The 19,981-nt window shown below is 46.2% G+C and overlaps 1 protein-coding gene across 1 annotated transcript in view; it reads right to left on the bottom strand.

The window, feature by feature from the left end:
• Positions 1–516: 516 nt before the first annotated feature.
• Positions 517–19,981, bottom strand: part of Nek11 (NIMA related kinase 11) — a 65,066-nt gene continuing 45,601 nt past the window's right edge. Inside the window, exons 7-13 of the mRNA XM_042665917.1 lie at positions 13,800–13,949; positions 13,612–13,687; positions 11,337–11,425; positions 8,009–8,128; positions 7,274–7,355; positions 5,370–5,477; positions 517–600 (exon numbers count right to left, since the gene is read on the bottom strand). Coding sequence (XP_042521851.1) covers positions 517–600; positions 5,370–5,477; positions 7,274–7,355; positions 8,009–8,128; positions 11,337–11,425; positions 13,612–13,687; positions 13,800–13,949 — 709 coding nt within the window. The remainder of the gene's footprint in view (positions 601–5,369; positions 5,478–7,273; positions 7,356–8,008; positions 8,129–11,336; positions 11,426–13,611; positions 13,688–13,799; positions 13,950–19,981) is intronic.

Raw genomic sequence — 19,981 nt, 5'->3', positions numbered from 1 at the left:
GAAGAGACAAACGGTACATGGTCTCCCTGATAAGTGGATGCTAAATCCAAAAGGTTAGGTGATACGACAAAACTAACAGGACTTAAGAAACAAAGAACTCCCGCTCATCTGGTTGAACCACTACTAAATATCCCCATGCTGCTGATCACAAATATGGTATATAACATGTGAACACTGTTATATATTACAGACTGTGGTAGACAATTTGCTCCAAGGAAGTTAGAATGAACTTGTGACTTTGAAATTATGTAATCATTTAATCACAATCAAAAAAAAAAAAAAAAAAAAAAGAACCTCGGGGAAGGGAGGGAGGGAGGGGATGGTAGGGGGAAAACAATGGAGGGGGTAACAATGTTCAAGAGGAAGTGTACTCATTACCTCATTCATGTAACTGTAACCCTCTGTATAGTAGCTTTACAATAAAAAAAAAAAAAAGAGAAAAAAAAAAAAGAATTATGGTACAGTAGGGAGACCTTTCTCTCTTCCCCCACAGCTAAGAAGGGCATGTGGATTTCCTTACGGGTCAGCCAAGCACAACTTCTCAAGGTCAGACTTTTCTCTAAGCACCAACAAGAGGCTCAGGACTTGCTGCAGGAAAGTCTGGAAGGGGAAATTAAGAAGGGGCAGCTGAGTGGGGGATGGGCAGGAAGCCTCCACATCCGAGAGGCCCGGTCAGGGGGACATCGCCCTAGGTGGATCCCAGGCTCCTCCTGAGTCTCGGGTTATCTCAGCTCTGCAAGAAACACAGCTCTGAAATTCAGCTGTGAGCTGCTGACAGTAAGGCTAGAGGGCAAGGAAGGGTCTGGACAAAAATTAATGTGTGATAAATCATCAGTGTTATGTATAAGGAATTAAGTAAGGGCAATTTCTTTAACATTCTTAGTTGCGCTTTCTCATTCGATTCTAATGGTTGCCCATGACTTTTGCTACATTAAATCAGCTGTGGCCAGTAAATGCATATCAAATATAAATCATGTCTTGCCCTGCCTCGTTGCTCTATAATTAACTCTACACATCCTAGGGGGAATTTTCTAGTTTGATGTTGAAGAATGCCCACATTTTTGTGGTAGAAGCTTAACAAATTGTGTAATTTTACACATGTGTGCTAGACTAAAAAAATAAACAAAGGGCTGGGAATGTGGCCTAGTGGTAGAGGTGCTTGCCTAGTATGCATGAAGCCCAGGGTTCAATTCCCCAGTACCACATATACAGAAGAAGCCAGAAGCGGCACTGTGGCTCAAGTGGTGGAGTGCTAGCCTAGCATGCATGAAGCCCTGGGTTCGATTCCTCAGTGCCACGTACACAGAAAAGGCCAGAAGTGGCGCTGTGGCTCAAGTGGTAGAGTGCTAGCCTTGAGCCAAAGAAGCTCAGGGACAGCGCCCAGGCCCTGAGTTCAAACTCCATGACCGACCGAAAAAAAAAAAAAAAAAGAGTTCATTATGGTCAGGCAGCTCACCCAGCCTCTCTCAGTCTTTCCTTGTTTCCTTTCTTAATTTTATTTTTTGCCAGTCCTGGGACTTGAACTCAGGGCGCTTTCTCTGAGCTTCTTTTTGCTCAAGGCTAGCGCTCTACCACTTGGCCACAGCGCCCACTTCTAACTTTTTTTTCCTGTGTATGTGGTGCTGAGGAATCAAACCCAGAGCTTCATGCATGCAAGGCAAGCGCTCTACCACTGAGCCGCCGCCTTCCCAGCCCTCCCTGCTTCCTTTCATGCATACACTTTCCCCTGAAGACGACGCGTGCACTCTAGCCCTGCCTTCACCTCTGCTTCTCAGAAGTTTAGACTGACCTGGTACTCACTCACTCACTCACTTATTGACGGTCTATATTGTCTCTTGTCCTTAGTTCTAAGAACTGTACAAGACTGGGAAGGCCCTGCCTAGGTGTCGTAACTACGTCCTTCAGCTTTTACTGTATTCTGCACATGGAGCTACGAAACCCCCTGTGCCTCACCTCATTTGCTCTTTAAAGCTAACTCTGCCGCAAAGGAGGAATCATTCTTCTTGTGCCATGAACAAGAAAACTAAAGCCCAGAGAAACAAGCTTTCCAGGGGCTTTCTGAGAAGACCGTTTTTTCACTCCCAAACTCCTTCTTTTAACCATTAGGTGACAATATATTTCTGCCGGGTGACAGCTCTGAATAGCTGAGTTTCCACAGTCTGGCTTCATTTTTTTGTTTTCAATTTAAATTTATGAGGGCCGGGGGAAATATTTACAGGAGAGGCAAGCAGCACTCTAGAGTACTCAGTCCAAGTCAGGTTAATGGCGGTATATTGTCTAACTTGTTCAGAGACGTCCCTCACCAGGTGTTAAGTTTTCCAACTCGCCTTCCTTACTCAAAAGAAGACAGGCGGAATGGAAAATCCCATTGGTGACGGGCGCCGGTGGCTCACGCCTCTCATCCTAGCTACTCAGGAGGCTGGGATCTGAGGATCACAGTTACATGCCAGCCGGGGCAGGAAAGGCTGTGAGACTCTTATCTCTAAGGAACAACCAGAAAACTGGAAGTGGAGCTGTGGCTCAAAGTGGCAGGGCGCTAGCCTGGAGCAGACGAGCTCAGGGACAGTAGCCAGAGGCCTCTGTGAGTTCATGCCCCACAACCAACCAAAAAAGAGAAGAAAAGGAAATCCCATTCGCTTCTCTGCTTTTCATCCTAGTCAATGGGCCAGCATTGGCCAGCTGATGGCATGTGTTCACATACAACCAGGGCCCTTCTCAGAGGTACCACAGAGGACTGGTACTGCTTGCCATGCTGGGAGTGGAGGCGAGTACACACCGTGATGGTGGAGGTCGGCTGTGGTGTCCTCTGTGCTCCCCTCGAGGTCGCCAGGGCCCAGGGAAGGAGCAGGCTGAGACTCAGGCAGGGTCTCTGCGGGTGGCCCACCTAATGCCTGTGGAAGGGAGGTGACCACTCGTGAGCAGCTGGCAGAAGGAAAATAAACCCTACCACAAAGTGAAGCAATGTTCTTGTTTGGGAGACTGTTATTTGGAGACCATTTGGAAATCAGCCTCTCTAATACCCTCGCTTACATTTGATACCGTTTTCAAGTTGGGGGGAGAAGCTAACTAGGGATCAGACAGGAAGCCATGAATCCATGAGCCGGGCCTTGGTGTGAGGACGTAACTAGGTTGAGTCACACAGCATGCTCCCAGGGTGCACACCCGGAGCTGCCCACCATCCCCGGTTCAGGTAAGTTATACTTGCTCTGTCAGCAGCTGGGGCACCACCGCAGCCTCGGCCTGCCTCACCCCACCCCAGATCTACTCCATCTCCTCCCTTTGCAGTGCAAAATGGTTGACTTGAATCACTTCCAGTTTCTTTTCTAAGCGGTTTTATCTTTGGCAATACTGAGTTGGAACTCAGGACTTCACATTTGCTAGGTAGATGCTCTGCCATCTGAGCCGCTCTAGCAGCCCCTGGTCGCGTTGGTTGTTTTCAAGATCAGGATTTGCTGTATGTCTAGGCTAGACTGGACTGTGACGCTCCTATTTGTGCTCCCCTTCATCGTTTAGAATGATACAGGCAAGTCACTGCATGTGACAGTGGCCAAGATGGAGTCTTGTGAGCTTTTTTTTCTTTTTGGCCTGGACTGGTCTTGAACCACAAATCCTTAACCCCTGACTCTCAAGTATCTGAGATTACAAGCTTGAGCTACTTTACTAGGTTTTCGTCTCGCCTTAAAAGTCTCTGTGATTCTATGAATTCCAATTTCCAAAAAGAAAACGACCTAAGAAATGATAGAAAGAATTCACAATTCCTAGAAATAAGAGGCCAATGGGCTGGCAAGGTGGCTCAGTGGTAGAGTGCTCACCTTGCATGCATGAGGCCCTGGGTTCAATTCCTCAGTACTTTGAAGCCAGGTGCTGGTGGCTCACGCCTGTCATCCTAGCCACTCAGGAGGCTGAGAGCTGAGGATCATGGTTCAAAGCCACCCCAGGCAGGAAACTTTGTGAGATTCTTATCTCCAATAACCCCCCCCCCCCCCAAAAAAAAAAAACTGGAAATGGAGCTGTGGCTCAAAGTGGTAGAGTGCTAGCCTTAAGCAAAAAGAGGTCCAGAACAGAGCCTAGGCCCTGAGTTCAATCCCCACAACTGACAAAAATAAAAATGAATGACTGTCTTTTTTTTCTGGTGTGTGTATGTACGTGCATGTGTGTCTATGTGTGCGTGTGTGTTGACAACCTAGACCTGATGGTTGACAAATGGCTCTCACAGGAAACCATCCCAAGAGTAGTTTGTTAAGGAGGAAACTAAGTGGGAAGTCCAAGCTAATCTTCACATGAATAAGTAAGAATATTCGAGGACAAGGCATTTGTGACAAGACAGCTACCAGGTGCTTTTTAAGACGTCTGTGTTCTGTATGTGCAATAGTTATTTCAGCAGGTACAATTAGTTCTAGATTTTGGAGGATCGTTGATGGAACCCAGAAAACTTTTAACAACAAAGTGAGTGTGTGAACTGTGTCTCTATGTGGACTTCACAAGTTATCTGGGAAAATAGAGACGTGGACTTTCGGCTGACTTTGAATTGCTGGGGCTCTTTGAGGAGAACACACAGCTTGATATAACTGTTACAGAGAAGAGATTGATCTGGTCTTTGATTCCTATCACCACTCTATGTATGGAGAGCTGGACTGCTTGGGATTTGCCCCAGAAACCCAGTTCTAGCACTAGCATAGCCGTCTGTACTGCAGGATAAAAGACCGTCTCTGGGCTTGTCTAATACATTATGGTTTCTAGTCGTTTCTAAGCTATCACCCGTTAGAGAAATGTTGTCTAACATGATTCCACACTCAACTGTGCTTTAAGATTTCAAAGGAGAACACGCCTGCCAAAACAGAAGACTGGAAAACAAGGCAAGCCACATGCTAAGCTTGCTTCAACAATTAAAAAATATATATATATAGTACATATGTATATATACGCTATATATATAGTAAACAGGTTTAGTGTGTATATATATGTATATATATATATATATATGTATATATATATATAAAACCTATTTACTCCCCTCACGCTGCATCTGTCCTAAGTATTTCTGAAATATATAGGGGTCTGCCTCAGTCGGGCAAGAGAGAAGAAACGAGGAATTGAGAACACAGCCGCAAGGGGATTAGGAAGAATGAATGATCCATCTGTGCAGGAGAGGAACATTTCCTCCTCCTCCTTCTCCTCTCTTGCATCTTATTAAGATTGTTTCTTATATTTTATTTCATCTTTTTCAGCTCAAGCAATGCCTTTCCCTGAGATGCTAACATCCTCTAGGCCCTTCAGCAAAGTGTTTGCCTTCCTGTTTTCTGCCTCTTTTGTTCTATGAATAGCATGAAATCACTCGCTCTTGTGCTGGTGAACACGATTAAACTTGCCTCTTCCCAGGCTGGCTGTCTCTCTTCACCCTTCTCCTGGGATGAACAAGAAAGTCTTCCTTCAGGCTGCTCCTCTTTTTCCTCCTTTCCCATAAAGGGTTTTCCTTCCTAAAGAGATTATAAGAAGCTCTGTTCATTGGTGGCTTTTTCTGGGTCTGCTGCTTTCAAGAACTCTACTTTCTATCCACGATCAATCAGAGTATGGTCCTGAATGAGTACGCATCAGAACCAGTGGACAGCTCGCTTGCTAGAAATGCCAGCCCTCACCCCCATCAGACCAAAATGTACAAGAACCCCAAGTGCATTTTGAACTTTGAGATTTGCTTTTCTGCTGGGAAAGTGGCTCAGTGGTACAGTGCCTGCCTAGCAGGCATGAAGCCCTGGGTTCGATTCCTCAGTACCATATACACAGAAAAGGTTGGAAGTGGCGCTGTGGTTCAAGTGGTACAGTGCTAGCCTTGAGCAAAAGAAGCTCAGGGACAGTTCCCAGGCCCTGAGTTCAAGCCCCAGGACTGGCACAAAAGAGAGAGAGACAGACAGACAGAGATCTGAGATTTGCTGTTGTAAGCTGGAAGAATATGAAGTGAGGCTCTCGATTGTGGGCCTCAGAGTTCAGGAAGGCAATCAAGGGGGAACAGGCCAGAGGGGTCGCATAAAAGGGAGCAGGGAGTGGGAGAGGCGTGAGGAGTACTGTGGGGCCCGAGCACTGCACCTGCCAGAGCGTTTCCTGTTCCTGTTAGCAGATGAAGGTTAAGAGACAGGCTTCTGGAAAGCTTAGGGCCACAGTGTGTAGCAACGAATCTTGGGCCACTCAAGGATGAACCAAAGTCTCTGGCCAGGACAAGGTTGGATGGCTCCCCCGACTTACCCCGCCCCATTGCTCTGTCCCCTAAGAGAAAGGGGATGGAATCGGGAAGTCACTGGGGAAGTAGTGAGATGGAAGTTTCCTAGTTTCTTCCTGGGATTCTCCCTTCATCTAAAGTGGATGGAGGCAGATCAGGGTGTTTTCTCTGATGTTATCCCGTGTGTGTGTGTGTGTGTGTTTTGGGGGGGGGGGGGAGTGTGAGTCTCCTAACATGCTGCCAGGAGCACCGGAGGACCCCAACTTATGGGGTACCAGGAGGACGGGCCTTCATACAGTATAGCTGGAATATGGATAATATTTACATGACAGTCATTGAGGTTTTATAAAACAAGTACAGACCTATAGTTAGAATCCAGGCTTCCCGAGGAACAAAGGCATGCCAGTTTCTGTCGCTGGCTGAACGTGTCGTTTGCACACATTAACAAACACAGCATCGTTACAAGCCTCTAGGCCTCCTGGCCTATGGGACTATGTAGTCTCTGCTCCACGGGGACAAAGCAGACAGAGCCAGAGGCTCGGCACCCCTGGGTTGCCCCAGTAGGGCCTAAAAGGTGTCTGGGAAAACGAACACCAAGAAGTGGCCATTTTCTATTGAACTTGCAACCCTGTTCATTATCAGCTAGAGTAGTTTTTTTTTTAAGAGTCTGAGTGCAGGGTGATACAGATGGAAGGCAGAAAAGAAAAGGGAAAAGAATAGCTGTGAGACGGATAGGGATCCGTGGACTAATTGGCAAGAACATTCGCGGACTGGGTGGAATGAAAACTGGTCACACTTTTGTTCTGGGGATTCATTATTTTAACCCATCATCTGTGCATCGAATGCCAATGCCATCACCTTGTACACAGTAGCCTTTCAATTTATTTGATGAATAAAACCAACCTTGAACTAATATCAACTGCTGATCTACAGTCCAGAGTCTTCTCTGGGCAGGAACCAAGTTGGCCCAGATGCCTTTGCTCACTACCTTGTCTCTTTGTCCACACAACCAGCTCCACAGACCTGAAGAATCACAAGCGAGGGCAGGTTTTATGCACTTACGCCAATTACATCAATGCTCAGCTGCTCAGAGTTCCAGGGCCGCAATTCCTGCATCTGCTTGTTATTTTCTTCCACAATCTTCCTGCACATTTAAAGTGAACATAAAAGGTTAAGTACAATCTGTCAGAACAGTATTTGAACTAAAATCACCCCCCCCTTTTTTTTTGTTGCGCCAGTCCTGGGGCTTGAACTCAGGGCCTGATCATGGTCCCTGAGCTTCTCTGGCTCAAGGATAGCACTCTACCACTTAAGCCACAGCACCACTTCAGCTTTTTCTGTGTATGTGGTACTGAGGAATCGAACCCAGGGCCTCATGCATGCAAAGCAAGCACTCTACCACTGAGCCACCTTCCCAGCCCTTGAAATCCATCTTTCTTTCTTTCTTTCTTTCTTGCCAGTTGTGGGGCTTGAACTATGGGTCTGGGTGTTGTCCCTCAGCTCTTCAGCTCAAGGCCAGTGCTCTACCACTTGAGCCACAGCACCACTTTGGGTTTTCTGGTGGTTCATTGGAGATAAGAGTCTTATGAACTTTCCTGCCCGGCTGGCTTTGAACCGTGATCCTCAGATCTCAGGCTCCTGAGTAGCTAGGATGACAGGCGTGAGCCACCAGAGCCTGGCAGGAATCATCTTTTGAGTGTGTGGATCAATGAACATATCATCATATGCATTCTAGTTTTCCATGGTTGAGGGGGAGGGTAGCTTTTCTCCAGAGAATTCCTAGAGAACCCTGCTTACTTCAGCTTCCTGGCTTTCTCATGGGCTGCCTGGAACTTCCTTGGCCTCATCCTCTCTCTGAGCGTCATTTTCTGCACGTCAGACAGTTCCTGGGGAATCTGCAGGTGGATCTTTTTTTGCCTACAAATAATAAAAGAATTCCCCCATGTGCAACCCATCACAAATAGGCCCTGAAAAATTAAACAAGTATCATTACCCTAGCGAGACAGCAACAGCATCTTGAAGCAGACCGGAGGGGAAAAAAACTAATAAACGCTGGTAAGTTAATGAGCCAACCAGGACTGCAGTTAATCAACCATATTTTTTTTTAAATGAGATTTTTGTTTAAAAGCAAATTAGGTGCTTTCCAAATGCCTGTGAATGATTTTCATAATGTAAGATAAATTAGAACCCTGGCTATTAGAGCAAAGAGACTGGCAACTGACTCATCAGTGTGGATAAGAACACAATGTTGGAATGGACGGGGTGTGTGTGGGGGGGGGGGGTTCCCCTCTTCTCCTCATTAGCTCTGTAATGTTAGCCGACATACTGAATCTTGTTTTTCTCATCTGTACAGAATTAGGCCACAGTGAGTATTATGTGAGATAAACTAGGCCCAGTGTCTGGCCCATAAAAACGATTCCAAATGGTAATGTGGCCACATCTAATTTTTATTGCATGTCTTACATGCTAGTCTTAATCTAAGAGATATTTTATGGTAACATGGGGTGTGGTTAATCACCAAGGTAACACTTTCTGGGTTCAAATCCTTAGCTCTCAGGTTATACTCTGTATGTTTGTCTTTGAGCAAGTTACTTATCCTCTGAATGACTATGAAAATAATGGGACCCAGTTAGCTGGGCTCCTTGGCATTAAACTGAGCTCCTTCATTAAGAAGGGATTTTTAACAGAGCCAATTACATGGCCATTGCCTCCCAAAATATTAACCAGTGTTATCACAAATGAACCTCTCTTTCAGCTAAAGAAACAGCCAAGTACTGAAAGGCACATTCTTGATGATACTTGCTTCTGCCGTGGCCCAATATTACATGACACCTTTTGTATTCAACTCTTTCCTTAAGAAAAACAGTTTGGGGCTGGGAAGGTGGCTCAGTGGTAGAGCCCTTGTCTTGCATGCATGAGGCCCTGGGTTCGATTCCTCAGCACCACATAAGCCGAAAAAGCCGGAAGTGGCACTGTGGCTCAAGTGGTAGAGCATTCGCCTTGAGCTGAAGAGCTGAGGGACAGCGCCCAGACCCAGAGTTCAGGTTCCAGGACCAAAAAGAAAAGAAAAACAGTTTTGTAGGCAGCTCTCATCCCTCTGGAATACCATCCAGGCTGGGTCCTCCATGGGATGTACAATTTTCCAAGAACATATACAACTTGGATCTTGAAGATGAGCATGACTAATTGGAATCAATATTTCATAATGCGAAATGACCTCTCAACTATTGGATTCTAGCACACCATTAATTGTAAACAGTGCCAGGCAAATGGTTTCCCAGTTGCCGTGGGGAAAAAAAATGATAGCTGAAATCAGCTCGATACTTATAGGAGAGCCTCGTTCTCTCACACCTCTAGTCACTAAAGCAAAAATTAAAACTAGAAATTCCAGTTCCTCCAAAGAAGAGACAGGAACCCAAGAAAACGGTTATGAGAAGCCTGCCATCAACTTTGCCCATCAAAGCGCAATGGATATGAAACTTCAGCTCGTACAAAAACAAAGACCGGACGTGTTTGGCTGGGCTGGCGTCTGCTTGCCTATTTGACCCTGAAGGTCAGCCTGTGGAGGCTCCTATTCTTACTCTGCTGCCTCGCACACCTCTGAGGAAGAACTCCTGTCGGCTTTAGATCTTTACAAGACTAAACAGAGCTCCTTTAGCAAAACTGTAGCATCGATCTTTCTTATTTTTGTCAGTTGTGGGGCTTGAACTCTGGGCCTGGGTGCTGTCCCTCAGCTCTTCAGCTCCAGGCGAGCACTCTACCATTTGAGCCACAGCGCCACTTCTGGTTTTTTGGTGGTTTATTGGAGATAAGAGTCTCAAGGACTCTCCTGCCCAGGCTGGCTTTGAACCACGATCCTCAGATCTCAGCCTCCTGAGTAGCTAGGATGACAGGCATGAGCCACCAGTGCCGGCCAATCTTTATTTTTTTTTAACTTTTTTTTTTTTTTGGTGGGGGAGTCTTTTCTTTTTCGGTACTGGGGAATCAAACCCAGGATGTTGAACTTGCTAGGCAGGTGCTTTGCCACTGAGCTACATCCCAGCCCATAGCACCGATCTTTAAAAGCAGCCATCCCTGGAGTTGTACAGCTCACCACCTGCACAGCTGGACAAGTCTGATCCAAACCAAGCTAGTAGGGCTCTTGGCTCTTGCAAGTCGTAACACAAACATTTTGAATGAGGAGAAAGAGGAGGTAGGCTGGGACATAACTCTTTGGGAAACAAACACACATATTCTTTAGTTTTGATGTAAGAAGGTATGTGTTTGTAAAGAGTGAACTTATTTTCAGTTGTCCCTGGATCTCATGCTAGTCTCCTCCCATAGATACTTTGTCCAGTTAAAGAATATGGGAAAGCCATTCACGTTTCTGCTGAAACAATCATTGGCATTACTGCTACTGAACGCTGGTGATGTTAATTTCTCTATACACTTACAAGGCAACTGCAGAGCTCCCCTGCAGATCTGTAAGCTGTGCAGTGGTTTAAACTTTTGATTTCAATTTGCTGCCACATGGGGCAAACGGCTTTGGAACCACATTACTGATGAGTCTTCATTTCTTGGCAAGACTTAAGTGAATCCTAGGATGATGTCATCAGCTTAGCCCTAAGAGATTTTTTAAAGACAGTTGCATTTAACATGCATGCTCAATTGGCTTGTTGTTGGTGTTGGTTGGTCATGGGGCTTCAACTCTGAGCCTGGGCACAGTCTCTCAGCTCTTCAGCTCAAGATGAGCGCTCTACCACTTGAGCCACAGCACCACTTCCGGTTTTCTGGTGGTTTATTGGAGATAAGAGTCTCATGGAGGGCTGGGAAGGTGGCTCAGTGGTAGAGCGCTTGCCTTGCATGCTCGAGGCCCTGGGTTTGATTCCTCAGCACCACATAAACAAAAAGAAAAAAGCTGGAAGTGGCGCTGTGGCTCAAGTGGTAGAGTGCTAGCCTTGAGCTGAGGACAGCCCCACGACCGGACCCAAAAAAAAAAAAAAGAGTCTCATGGACTTTCCTGCCCAGGCTGGCTTTGAACCACGATCCTCAGATCTCAGACTTCTAAGTAGCTAGGATTACAGGTGTGAACCAGCAGTACCTGGCTTTTGGCTTTTTTTTTTTTTTTAACAGAGCAATTACTTACAAGGCACTAACTATCCGATCAGCCTCCTTCTGACAATCCACAGGCATGTCTTCTTGAGTCATTTCAGAATATCGGCACAGCAGGTGCTGAAAAGAACAACCACAACCCTGGCAAACGTGAAGAATCCTTCTTCAGCAATGCACAGCCATGCAAGGGCCAGGTGTTGTTTCTGCTTTGGGGTACCACCGACCACGGTAGACAGCTTGTGAACAAAGCTCCCAAGCATCTATTTCGCCCTCTGCCAAGGGTTATATAACTCATGTAGGAAGACCTTGGAGGTGAGGCTCTAGTTCCAGCTTGTACTGCTTGCTCTTGCACTCCATTATCCAGCCTGGGCTTTCTTGGTCTTGAACATCGGCCAGTAGAGAGCGCCTCTTTTGCCCTCACTGCCCCGGGAGCCTGAACTTCTGGGAAGAGACTTCTCTGGGCCCTTTACAAATTAAGTAGGGTTCCCTCAGCAAAATGACTGATTTGGTCTTCGAGGGTGTCCTGGGGTCACCGCCTGCATGGTTGTATGTGACCGTTCAAAAGGAGCTATCTGGGCTGCTGCCCCTGTTAATAATTCCCAGGTACTCACCTCAAAATCTAAGGGTGATAACCAAAATATCAGTAGTCAAGTCAACATTTTAATCGACTATTTTTCATTATTTTATTTATGTATTTATTTGTTTGTTTATTGTCAGTCATGGGGCTTGAACTCTGGGCCTGGGCGCTGTCCCTTAGCTCTTCAGCTCAAGGCGAGCGCTCTACCACTTGAGTCACAGCACCACTTCTGGTTTTCTGAGTGGTTTATTGGAGATCAGAGGCTCACGGACTTTCCTGCCCCGGCTGTCTTTGAACTGTGATCTTCAGATCTCAGCCTCCTGAGTAACTAGGATGACAGGAGTGAGCCACCGGCGGCTGGCAACTGACTATTATTTTAAAGATCAGCGTCAATGTCAAAAGGTCAATGCATGAACAATACAATATCAGAAGTTTAGTCAGACATGGTGGCTCAAACCTATAATCCCTGCTACCTAGGAGGTGGTGATCAGGGGATCATGGTTCAGGCTGGCCCAGATAAAAAGGGGTTCATGAGACTCCCATCTCTGCCAGTGGCTGGGCAGCTGCCATCTCAGCTGTGGGGAAGCACGGGTACAGTGGTATGCCACTTAACTCCTGCACGTATATGGAGGCACCAGTAGGAAGACGACAGACCAAATGGCTGGTGTACAAAGTCAGACCCTACCTTGAAAATAACCAATGCACAAGGAGGATTTGGGACATGGTTCAAATGGTAGAGAACCTGAGAGATCAGAATTCTAATTGATGGAGAAGTTAAAAGAAAAAAAAAAAAGCCGGCGCTGGTGGCTCACGCCTGTCATCCTAGCTACTCAGGAGGCTGAGATTTGAGGAGCGAGGTTCAAAGCCAGCCCGGCAAGAAAGTCTGTGAGGCTCCTATCTCCAATGAACCACCAGAAGACCGGAAGTGGCGCTGTGGCTCAAGTGGGAGAGCGCTCGCCTTGAGTGGAAGGGCTGATGGACAGCGCCCAGGCCCAGAGTTCAAGCCCCATGACTGACAAAAAGAAAAGAAAAGAAAAGAAAAAGCTCTCAAGAGAGAGGACCATTGGCTTCTTCCTCTAGATAAAAATTTCTAATCCAAGGGAAAGTGAAATAAAAACTCACTTTATCAACGAAAAGTCTTGGTAAGCATAAACAGATTAGAAAAAAATGCTCGCTGAAAGATCCCATATTTGGCTGGGAAGGTGGCTCAGTGGTAGAGCGCTTGCCTTGCATGCCTGAGGCCCTGGGTTCGATTCCTCAGCACCACATAAGCAAAAAAGAAAAAAGCCGGAAGTGGCACTGTGGCTCAAGTAGTAGAGCGCTAGCCTTGAGCTGAAGAGCTGAGGGACAGTGCCCAGGGCCAGAGTTCAGGCCCCACGACTGGACCCAAAAAAAAAAAAAAAAAGATCCCATATTTGGGTGCTTAGTATTATTTGTATATTAGTGTTATCTTGTAGTATATTAGTATGCTCTTGGGCTAGCAAGGATATGTCGGCAAAGTGCTGAGCAGTAAGGGTGGACAGTGGGCATGGGCATATCAGATCCCTGATTTCCCATGTCCAGTGGACCAGAGACCTGAGTCCAGGCACCTACTTCTTTCTGCACGGAAGCCGTCCTGACTAGTGATGCTCTCAGCTACTTTGTAGTTCAGCTCCTCCTCCTGACTGATTCTTGAGCCCTCCCCTTCCATGCATGTAAACACAAATACCTTTCCCCGGCATCTCTTGTGTTTTAAATACTCATCGATGTAAGGAACTTTTAAAATTTCTATAGCAGATGGTCTCAACGAAGGACTCTTGTTCAACATGCTGTAATGGTCAAAAGAAAATTACTTGTTCAGATGAACGAAGGCCTAAGTTCATTTAAACACAATAACGTGATATAAAATGGTTTCTCATGACAACAGATTGGTTTCCCTACCTTTCCATGATGGAGTTGAGTTCCCTTGGGTATCTCTCAGGGAGAGAAGGGGTGTCTCCTTCCACAATTTTTAAGATGATAGACAAGAAATTGGAGCCAGTAAATGCGTGACTGAGGCAACATATCTCGTATAAAATGCATGCCAATGACCTGCAGACAAATATCAAAGATTTTAAGGAAGAAACAAATCTCTTTTTAAATATGGTCATCATACCAATCTCAGAGGTGTTGGCTTTGAGAGATAACATGTATTTCAGTGGTTTAAAAACTGCAGTTTCAGCCAGGCACCAGTAGTTCACACCCATAATCATAGCTAAGTAGGAGACTGAGATATAAGGATAGCAGTTTGAAGCCAGCCTGGGCAGGAAAAGTCTGTAAGACTCTTTAATCACCAAAAAGTTGGAAATGGAGCTGTGACTCAAGTGGTAGAACAGTAGCCTTGAGCAAAAATGCTCAGGTACAGCATCCCCTGACTTCAAGCCAAAATACTGGCCACACACACACTCACGCGCGCACGCACACACACACACACACACACACAAGTTGTGTAGAAAGAAAATTGTTGATAGGGGTTGGAGGTGTGGCTCAAGTGGTAAAACACGTGCATGTCTTGCAAACATGAGGCTCTGAGTTCAATCCTCGGTAACAATAAAGAAATTAATCATTTTAAATTGGCACATCTAATTACTTATTTCTGGGGTACCGAGCGATAATGCAGTATATGTATGCGATACGTAATAATCAAATCAGAGTTGTCTGCATTTCCATCTTAAGCATTTATCATTTGTGATTGGAGCTCGTGAACACTTGTAGTTCTCTGTAAAAGCATGTAAGAAGTTGAAAGCTGCAATGACCCTCCTGTGCCGTAGAAGACTTGAACATACACCTCCTACTTCACTGCACTTTGGTGCCTCTCCTAACTTCCCTCATCCTTCCCATCCCCTCCCCTTCCTTAGCCCCTAGCAATCACTGCTCTACTTCCCTTTCCTGGGAGATTAGCACTTTAGAACATGGGGAATCTGTCTTCCTGTGCTTGGCTCATTTCCCTTTGCATATCCTTGTCAAGACTATAAAATTTAATTTTTTATTTTTTTTTTTTGGCGGTTGTTGGGGCTGAACTCTGGGCCTGGGCGCTGTCTCTCAGCTCTTCAGCTCAAGGCTAGCACCCTACCACTAGAACCACAGCGCCACTTCTGGCTTTTTCCTGCTTGTGTGGTGCAAAGGAATCGGACCCAGGGCCTCATGCATGTGGGGCAAGCGCTCTACCACTGAGCCACCTTTCCAGGCCCTAAAAGAAATTTTGAATGAAACTATTTGTTCAACACTCAACATCAAAGAAACAAGAAGGATAGAGGTATGGATCAAGTGAACGAGTGCTTGCCTGGCAAGCAGAAGGTGCCGGTGGCTCAAGACTGTAGTCCTAGCTACTCAGGAGGCTAAGATCTGAGGATCGCAGTTCAAAGCCAACCTGGGCAGGAAACTCCGTGAGACTTTTATCTCCAATAAACCACTAGAAAACCAGAAGTGGTGCTGTGGCTCAAGTGGTAGAGCGCTCGCCTTGAGCTGAAGAGCGTAGGGACAGCGCCTAAGCCCACAGTTCAAGCCCCACAACTGACCAAAAAAAAAAAAAGAGGCTGGGAAGGTGGCTCAGTGGTAGAGTGCTTTTCTAGCATGTATGAGGCCCTGGGTTCGATTCCTCAGTACCACAGACACAGAAAAAGCTGGAAGTGGTGTTGTGGCTCAAGTGGTAGAACTCTAGCCTTGAGCTGAAGAGCTGAGGGACAGTGCCCAGGCCCAGAGTTCAGGCCCCATGACCAACAATAAATGAATAAACAAACCAACAAATAAATAAATATTATATATATATATATATATAAAACAAAAAAACAAAGAGCAAACAAAAAATAAAGTAAAACTGATCACTAAATCAACTTGTGGTCTTATAGCATATAGTGATAAGCCACATTAGATGAATTTATTAGGGGTTATAAAAATGTGTGACTATCTTGCATAACAGACTGTGAAACAATTGGATCTAGAGGCTGATTCGGGAACCAGATCACTTGGATGTGACTTCTTTTTGGAAATTCTCAAGGCTGCACTGCAAACAGGCTGTTCCTCTCCTTCTAGTCCTAATTTCATCTACTTGATATTGGCTTATGCCTAAGAACAAGGAGCCTTCAGTTACCAGCCCAGAAGTGTACCTGCCTGCCCTGGACACTCATGGCCTGGGCATAAGTCAGTTACAGAAACCACTGTGACACTCAGCATGATGGATTTTTTTTCTTTTTTCTTTTTTTTTTGGGGGGGGGGGGTCCGGATGTGGGGCCTGAACTCTGGGCCTGGGCGCTGTCCCTCAGCTCTTTAGCTCAAGGCGAGCGCTCTACCGCTTGAGCCACAGCACCACTTCTGGTTTTCTAGTGGTTTATTGGAGATAAGAGTCTCACGGACTTTCCTTGCCCAGGCTGGCTTTGAACCTCGCTCCTCAAATCTCAGCCTCCTGAGTAGCTAGGATGACAGGCGTGAGCCACCGGCGCCCGGCTTGTACATCTATTCTTCTGTTCAGTTTCCGACTAGAAATTTTTTTTTTTTTTTGTCAGTCGTGGGGCTTGAACTCTGGGCCTGGTTGCTGTCCCTCAGCTCTTCAGCTCAAGGCAAGCACTCTACCACTTGAGCTACAGCGCCACTTCCTGTTTTCTGGTGGTTTATTGGAGATAGGAGTCTCATGGTCTCTCCTGCCCGGGCTGGCTTTGAACCGCGATCCTCAGATCTCAGCCTCCTGAGTAGCTAGGATGACAGGCGTGAGCCACCAGTGCCCGGCTCCCGACTAGAAATTTCTATATGGGAATTATTACACGATCTGTAATTCCGAACTTCCATCTTTTGAACAATTTTTCTCTTAGTTGGCATGCAGGTTTTTAAACCTGATGGATCAGGAGCAAGAGCACAGGGTAGGAGTAGCTGAAGCAGTGGGTAGAGCTAAAAGCAAAAATTTTTTTTTTTCTTAGAAGTCAGTGATTTGCATTCCTTTCTCTTCCCAAAATACTGCCAGCTTGGAAGAGTTAAGCAAGTATATTCCTGAGGAACCTGCTGTAATTACGAAAGCGAGAGCAGGGAGCAGGTGCTTGTGAGGCAAATTATACCCAGAGTCCATAAACTTGCCATCTGCCATAGTCTGACCAAAATTACCTAGAGGATTTTCAAAGTACAGGTGGATAATGAATTGCAAATGTAACTTGGACTTTGTCTCTTCTCAATGTAGCTACTATATCCAACCTTTGAAATCTGCCCAGAGCCTGCAAACAGAAGATACCCCCACAGTAGACTTGGACGCTGGGTTATTGGGCAGTTTTAATATCTCCTATGTAATGTTTTTTACTTGATGCGATTGAGAAATATACTGATTCCCTCACTTTCCAAAGTCCCCATGACTTAGACAGTTAAACAGAGAGAGAAAGAAAAAAGAAATTAATCCAAGTGGAGTGGGTTTTGCTTTAATGTGTAATACCCTAAATGAAAGTCTTACTTAAGAACTGAGTAGTTTTTAAGAAGAGTGAGGGATATCGAACGGGGTGACAGTGTTCAAGATACACTGCGTTCATAGACCGCTTTGTTAAATGACAACTCCTTTGTACAGCGACTTAGAGATAACAATAAAAAAATTAGATAGAACATGAAGTCTGTCTGAATATAATCAAATGGTTAACACAAATGTGACCAACACACATTGATTGCTTTAAACTCTTCAGCAGTAAAAGGATACAGCAACTGTTTAATGACCTCTCCTGTCCCACAACATGACACAGTGCACTGACACAGATGGAAACGTATTACATGTTTCTCAAACTTTCATTCTGAGCATTGGGGTGGGAAGGGGCTGCGGGGGGGCGGGGGCGGATGGCAGACACACTGAAAACTCAGTCTGGGGGAACCCTGCTTGAATTTCTGTGTCGTCAAGAGAATCTGGACAGGAAAACTAAAAAACCCGGATCTGGTATCTTCCACAAAGTGAAGTGATCAGGAGCCTTTTGGGGGCTTCAGAGTGAAGTAGGCTGGGTGGACAGCAGGGCTGCACGCCTGCGCAGTGTGCGCCCTGAAACAGCTGGGCCCTGAAACAAGAGGATTCTCAACTTAGCTGGACAGCATGGAAGCCGGAAGCTCGCAGCTGATCCCAGCTGGGGGAACGGGGGGGGGGGGGGGAGAGGGGGGGAAAGAGTGGGGGTTCTGTCCAGCCTCAGTGCAGGGTGAGGGCGACTCTGGGAATGAAGGCAAACCCCGACGACGCAGCTGAGATGCGGTAATTCGGGGCTGTCGAGTGGAGTCTTCCGCACTGATGAAGACGTTCTCTGTTTCTGGAAATAATAACCAATAGTCCCGGGGAGCTCCTGCACACTTGAAATGTGGCTGGTGTGGCTGAGGGAGAAAGCGAAGGGGACCTCTGTCCTGCCAAGGGCCATTCTGACATTATTTATAACATAATCCCCCCACACACACACATACGTCCAGGCCATTCAAAATGATCAATACTGGCAGACAGCTGTGGGCAGCCAACCAGCCCTGGGGGGCAGGGGGGTAGGGGGTTGGGGAGAAGGGGGGGGGTGCTGGTTTGCTCTACAGCCTTAAGAAAATAAAGTTTTAAAAGGAAGAGTGAATTCATCCCTCCACCAGATAAAGTTATAGAAAAACAGAGCTTGGGTGAATCTTCTCTTTACATACCAGCTCTTCTGTGTGTGTGTGTGTGTGTGGTGGGGCTTGAACTCTGGGCCTCAGCTCTTCAGCTCAAGAAGGCAAGCGCTCTACCACTTGAGCCACAGCGCCACTTCTGGCTTTTTCTGCTTATGTGGTACTGAGGAATCGAACCCAGGGCCTCATGCATGCGAGCCAAGCACTCTACCACTGAGCCACCTTCCCAGCCCCCACGTACCAGCTCTTCTAATGACTTTCTTCCACAATCCAAGTTTTCTGGTCAAAGGAAGATGAGCTCCTCATTCCCCGTCCCTCTGGTCAGCCTGTCTCCTCTACACAGTAAGATCTGACCAATGGAAGGAAGAGACTAACACCAGGGAAAAACAAGGACATGTAGCAGAGGGGAGAAGCTAGCTAGAGGAGAAAGTATTTTTGCATCCTTTCATGTTCCTGAGGCCTTGGTCAAGAATTCTACACCAACCATGAGGTCTGGTGGCACTGTCTTTGGGTGAACAGGTGATCATTCAAGATACCAGTCCTTTCTAGACTGTTAACCCCTCAGCCCCGGGTATGGCCAAAGCCTCCACTGCTTCACACTTTGGCAAATGGTAATCTCCCTCCTGCTTCGATCACTGTACAGTCTCTGGAGAAGAACATCAGAAGTAAAAGAATGGACCTGCACTGATAGAAGCTCTACTTCTCTCCTTTTTTTAGTCTACTCCAACCTTTCCCCTTCTAATCTGCTTTCTTCTTCTCCTTCTCCTCCTCCTTCTCCTTCTCTGTCTCCTCCTCCTCCTCCTCTTCATCCTCCTCCTCCTCCTTCTTCTTCCGCCCTCCCTCCCTCCCTCCCTCTCTGTCTCTCTCTCTCTCTTTTTGCCAGTCCTGGGGCTTGAACTCTGGGTCTGGGCACTGTCCCTGAGCTGCTCCTCTAGCTCCTCTAGGCTAGCACTCTACCACTTGAGCCAACAGCGCCACTTCTGGCCTTTTCCTGAGTAGTTTATTGGAGATCAATGTCTCGTGGACTATCCTGATCAGGCTGGCTTTGAACTGTCTGTGATCCTCAGATCTCAGCCTCCTGAGTAGCTAGGATGACAGGCATGAGGGACTGGCACCCAGCCAGTCTGCTTCTATGGCCCAGCCTGATGTCCTTATAAGACCATTTCCCTGGGAAATTGACTGCTCCTTGCACTGAAGCATTTCCCTCCCCAATCTAAAGAACAAAGAGGAACCTGAATAGAGTCTCAGAGAATTGGGCACCAGGAGAAGAGAAAGGGATAAAAAAAATAATCAAAGAAATAATGGCAGAAAACTCCCTGAGTTCGATGAAATACATTCATTTATACATCCAAGAAGCTCAACTAACTTCAATGAAATACATTCATTTATACATCCAAGAAGCTCAACTAACTTCAAGTTGAAGAAATGAAATTACACTCCTAGGTAGTTTGTAGGAAAATGGTGAAAGAAGAGAAAAATATCAAATAAAGCAGTAAAAC

The sequence above is a fragment of the Dipodomys spectabilis genome, unplaced genomic scaffold (genome assembly GCF_019054845.1).
Source record: "Dipodomys spectabilis isolate Male_0828 unplaced genomic scaffold, ASM1905484v1 ptg000360l, whole genome shotgun sequence".
NCBI lineage: Eukaryota > Metazoa > Chordata > Mammalia > Rodentia > Heteromyidae > Dipodomys > Dipodomys spectabilis.
The sequence above is the reverse complement of the archived record's forward strand: the minus strand, read 5'-3'. Positions and strand labels throughout refer to the sequence as shown.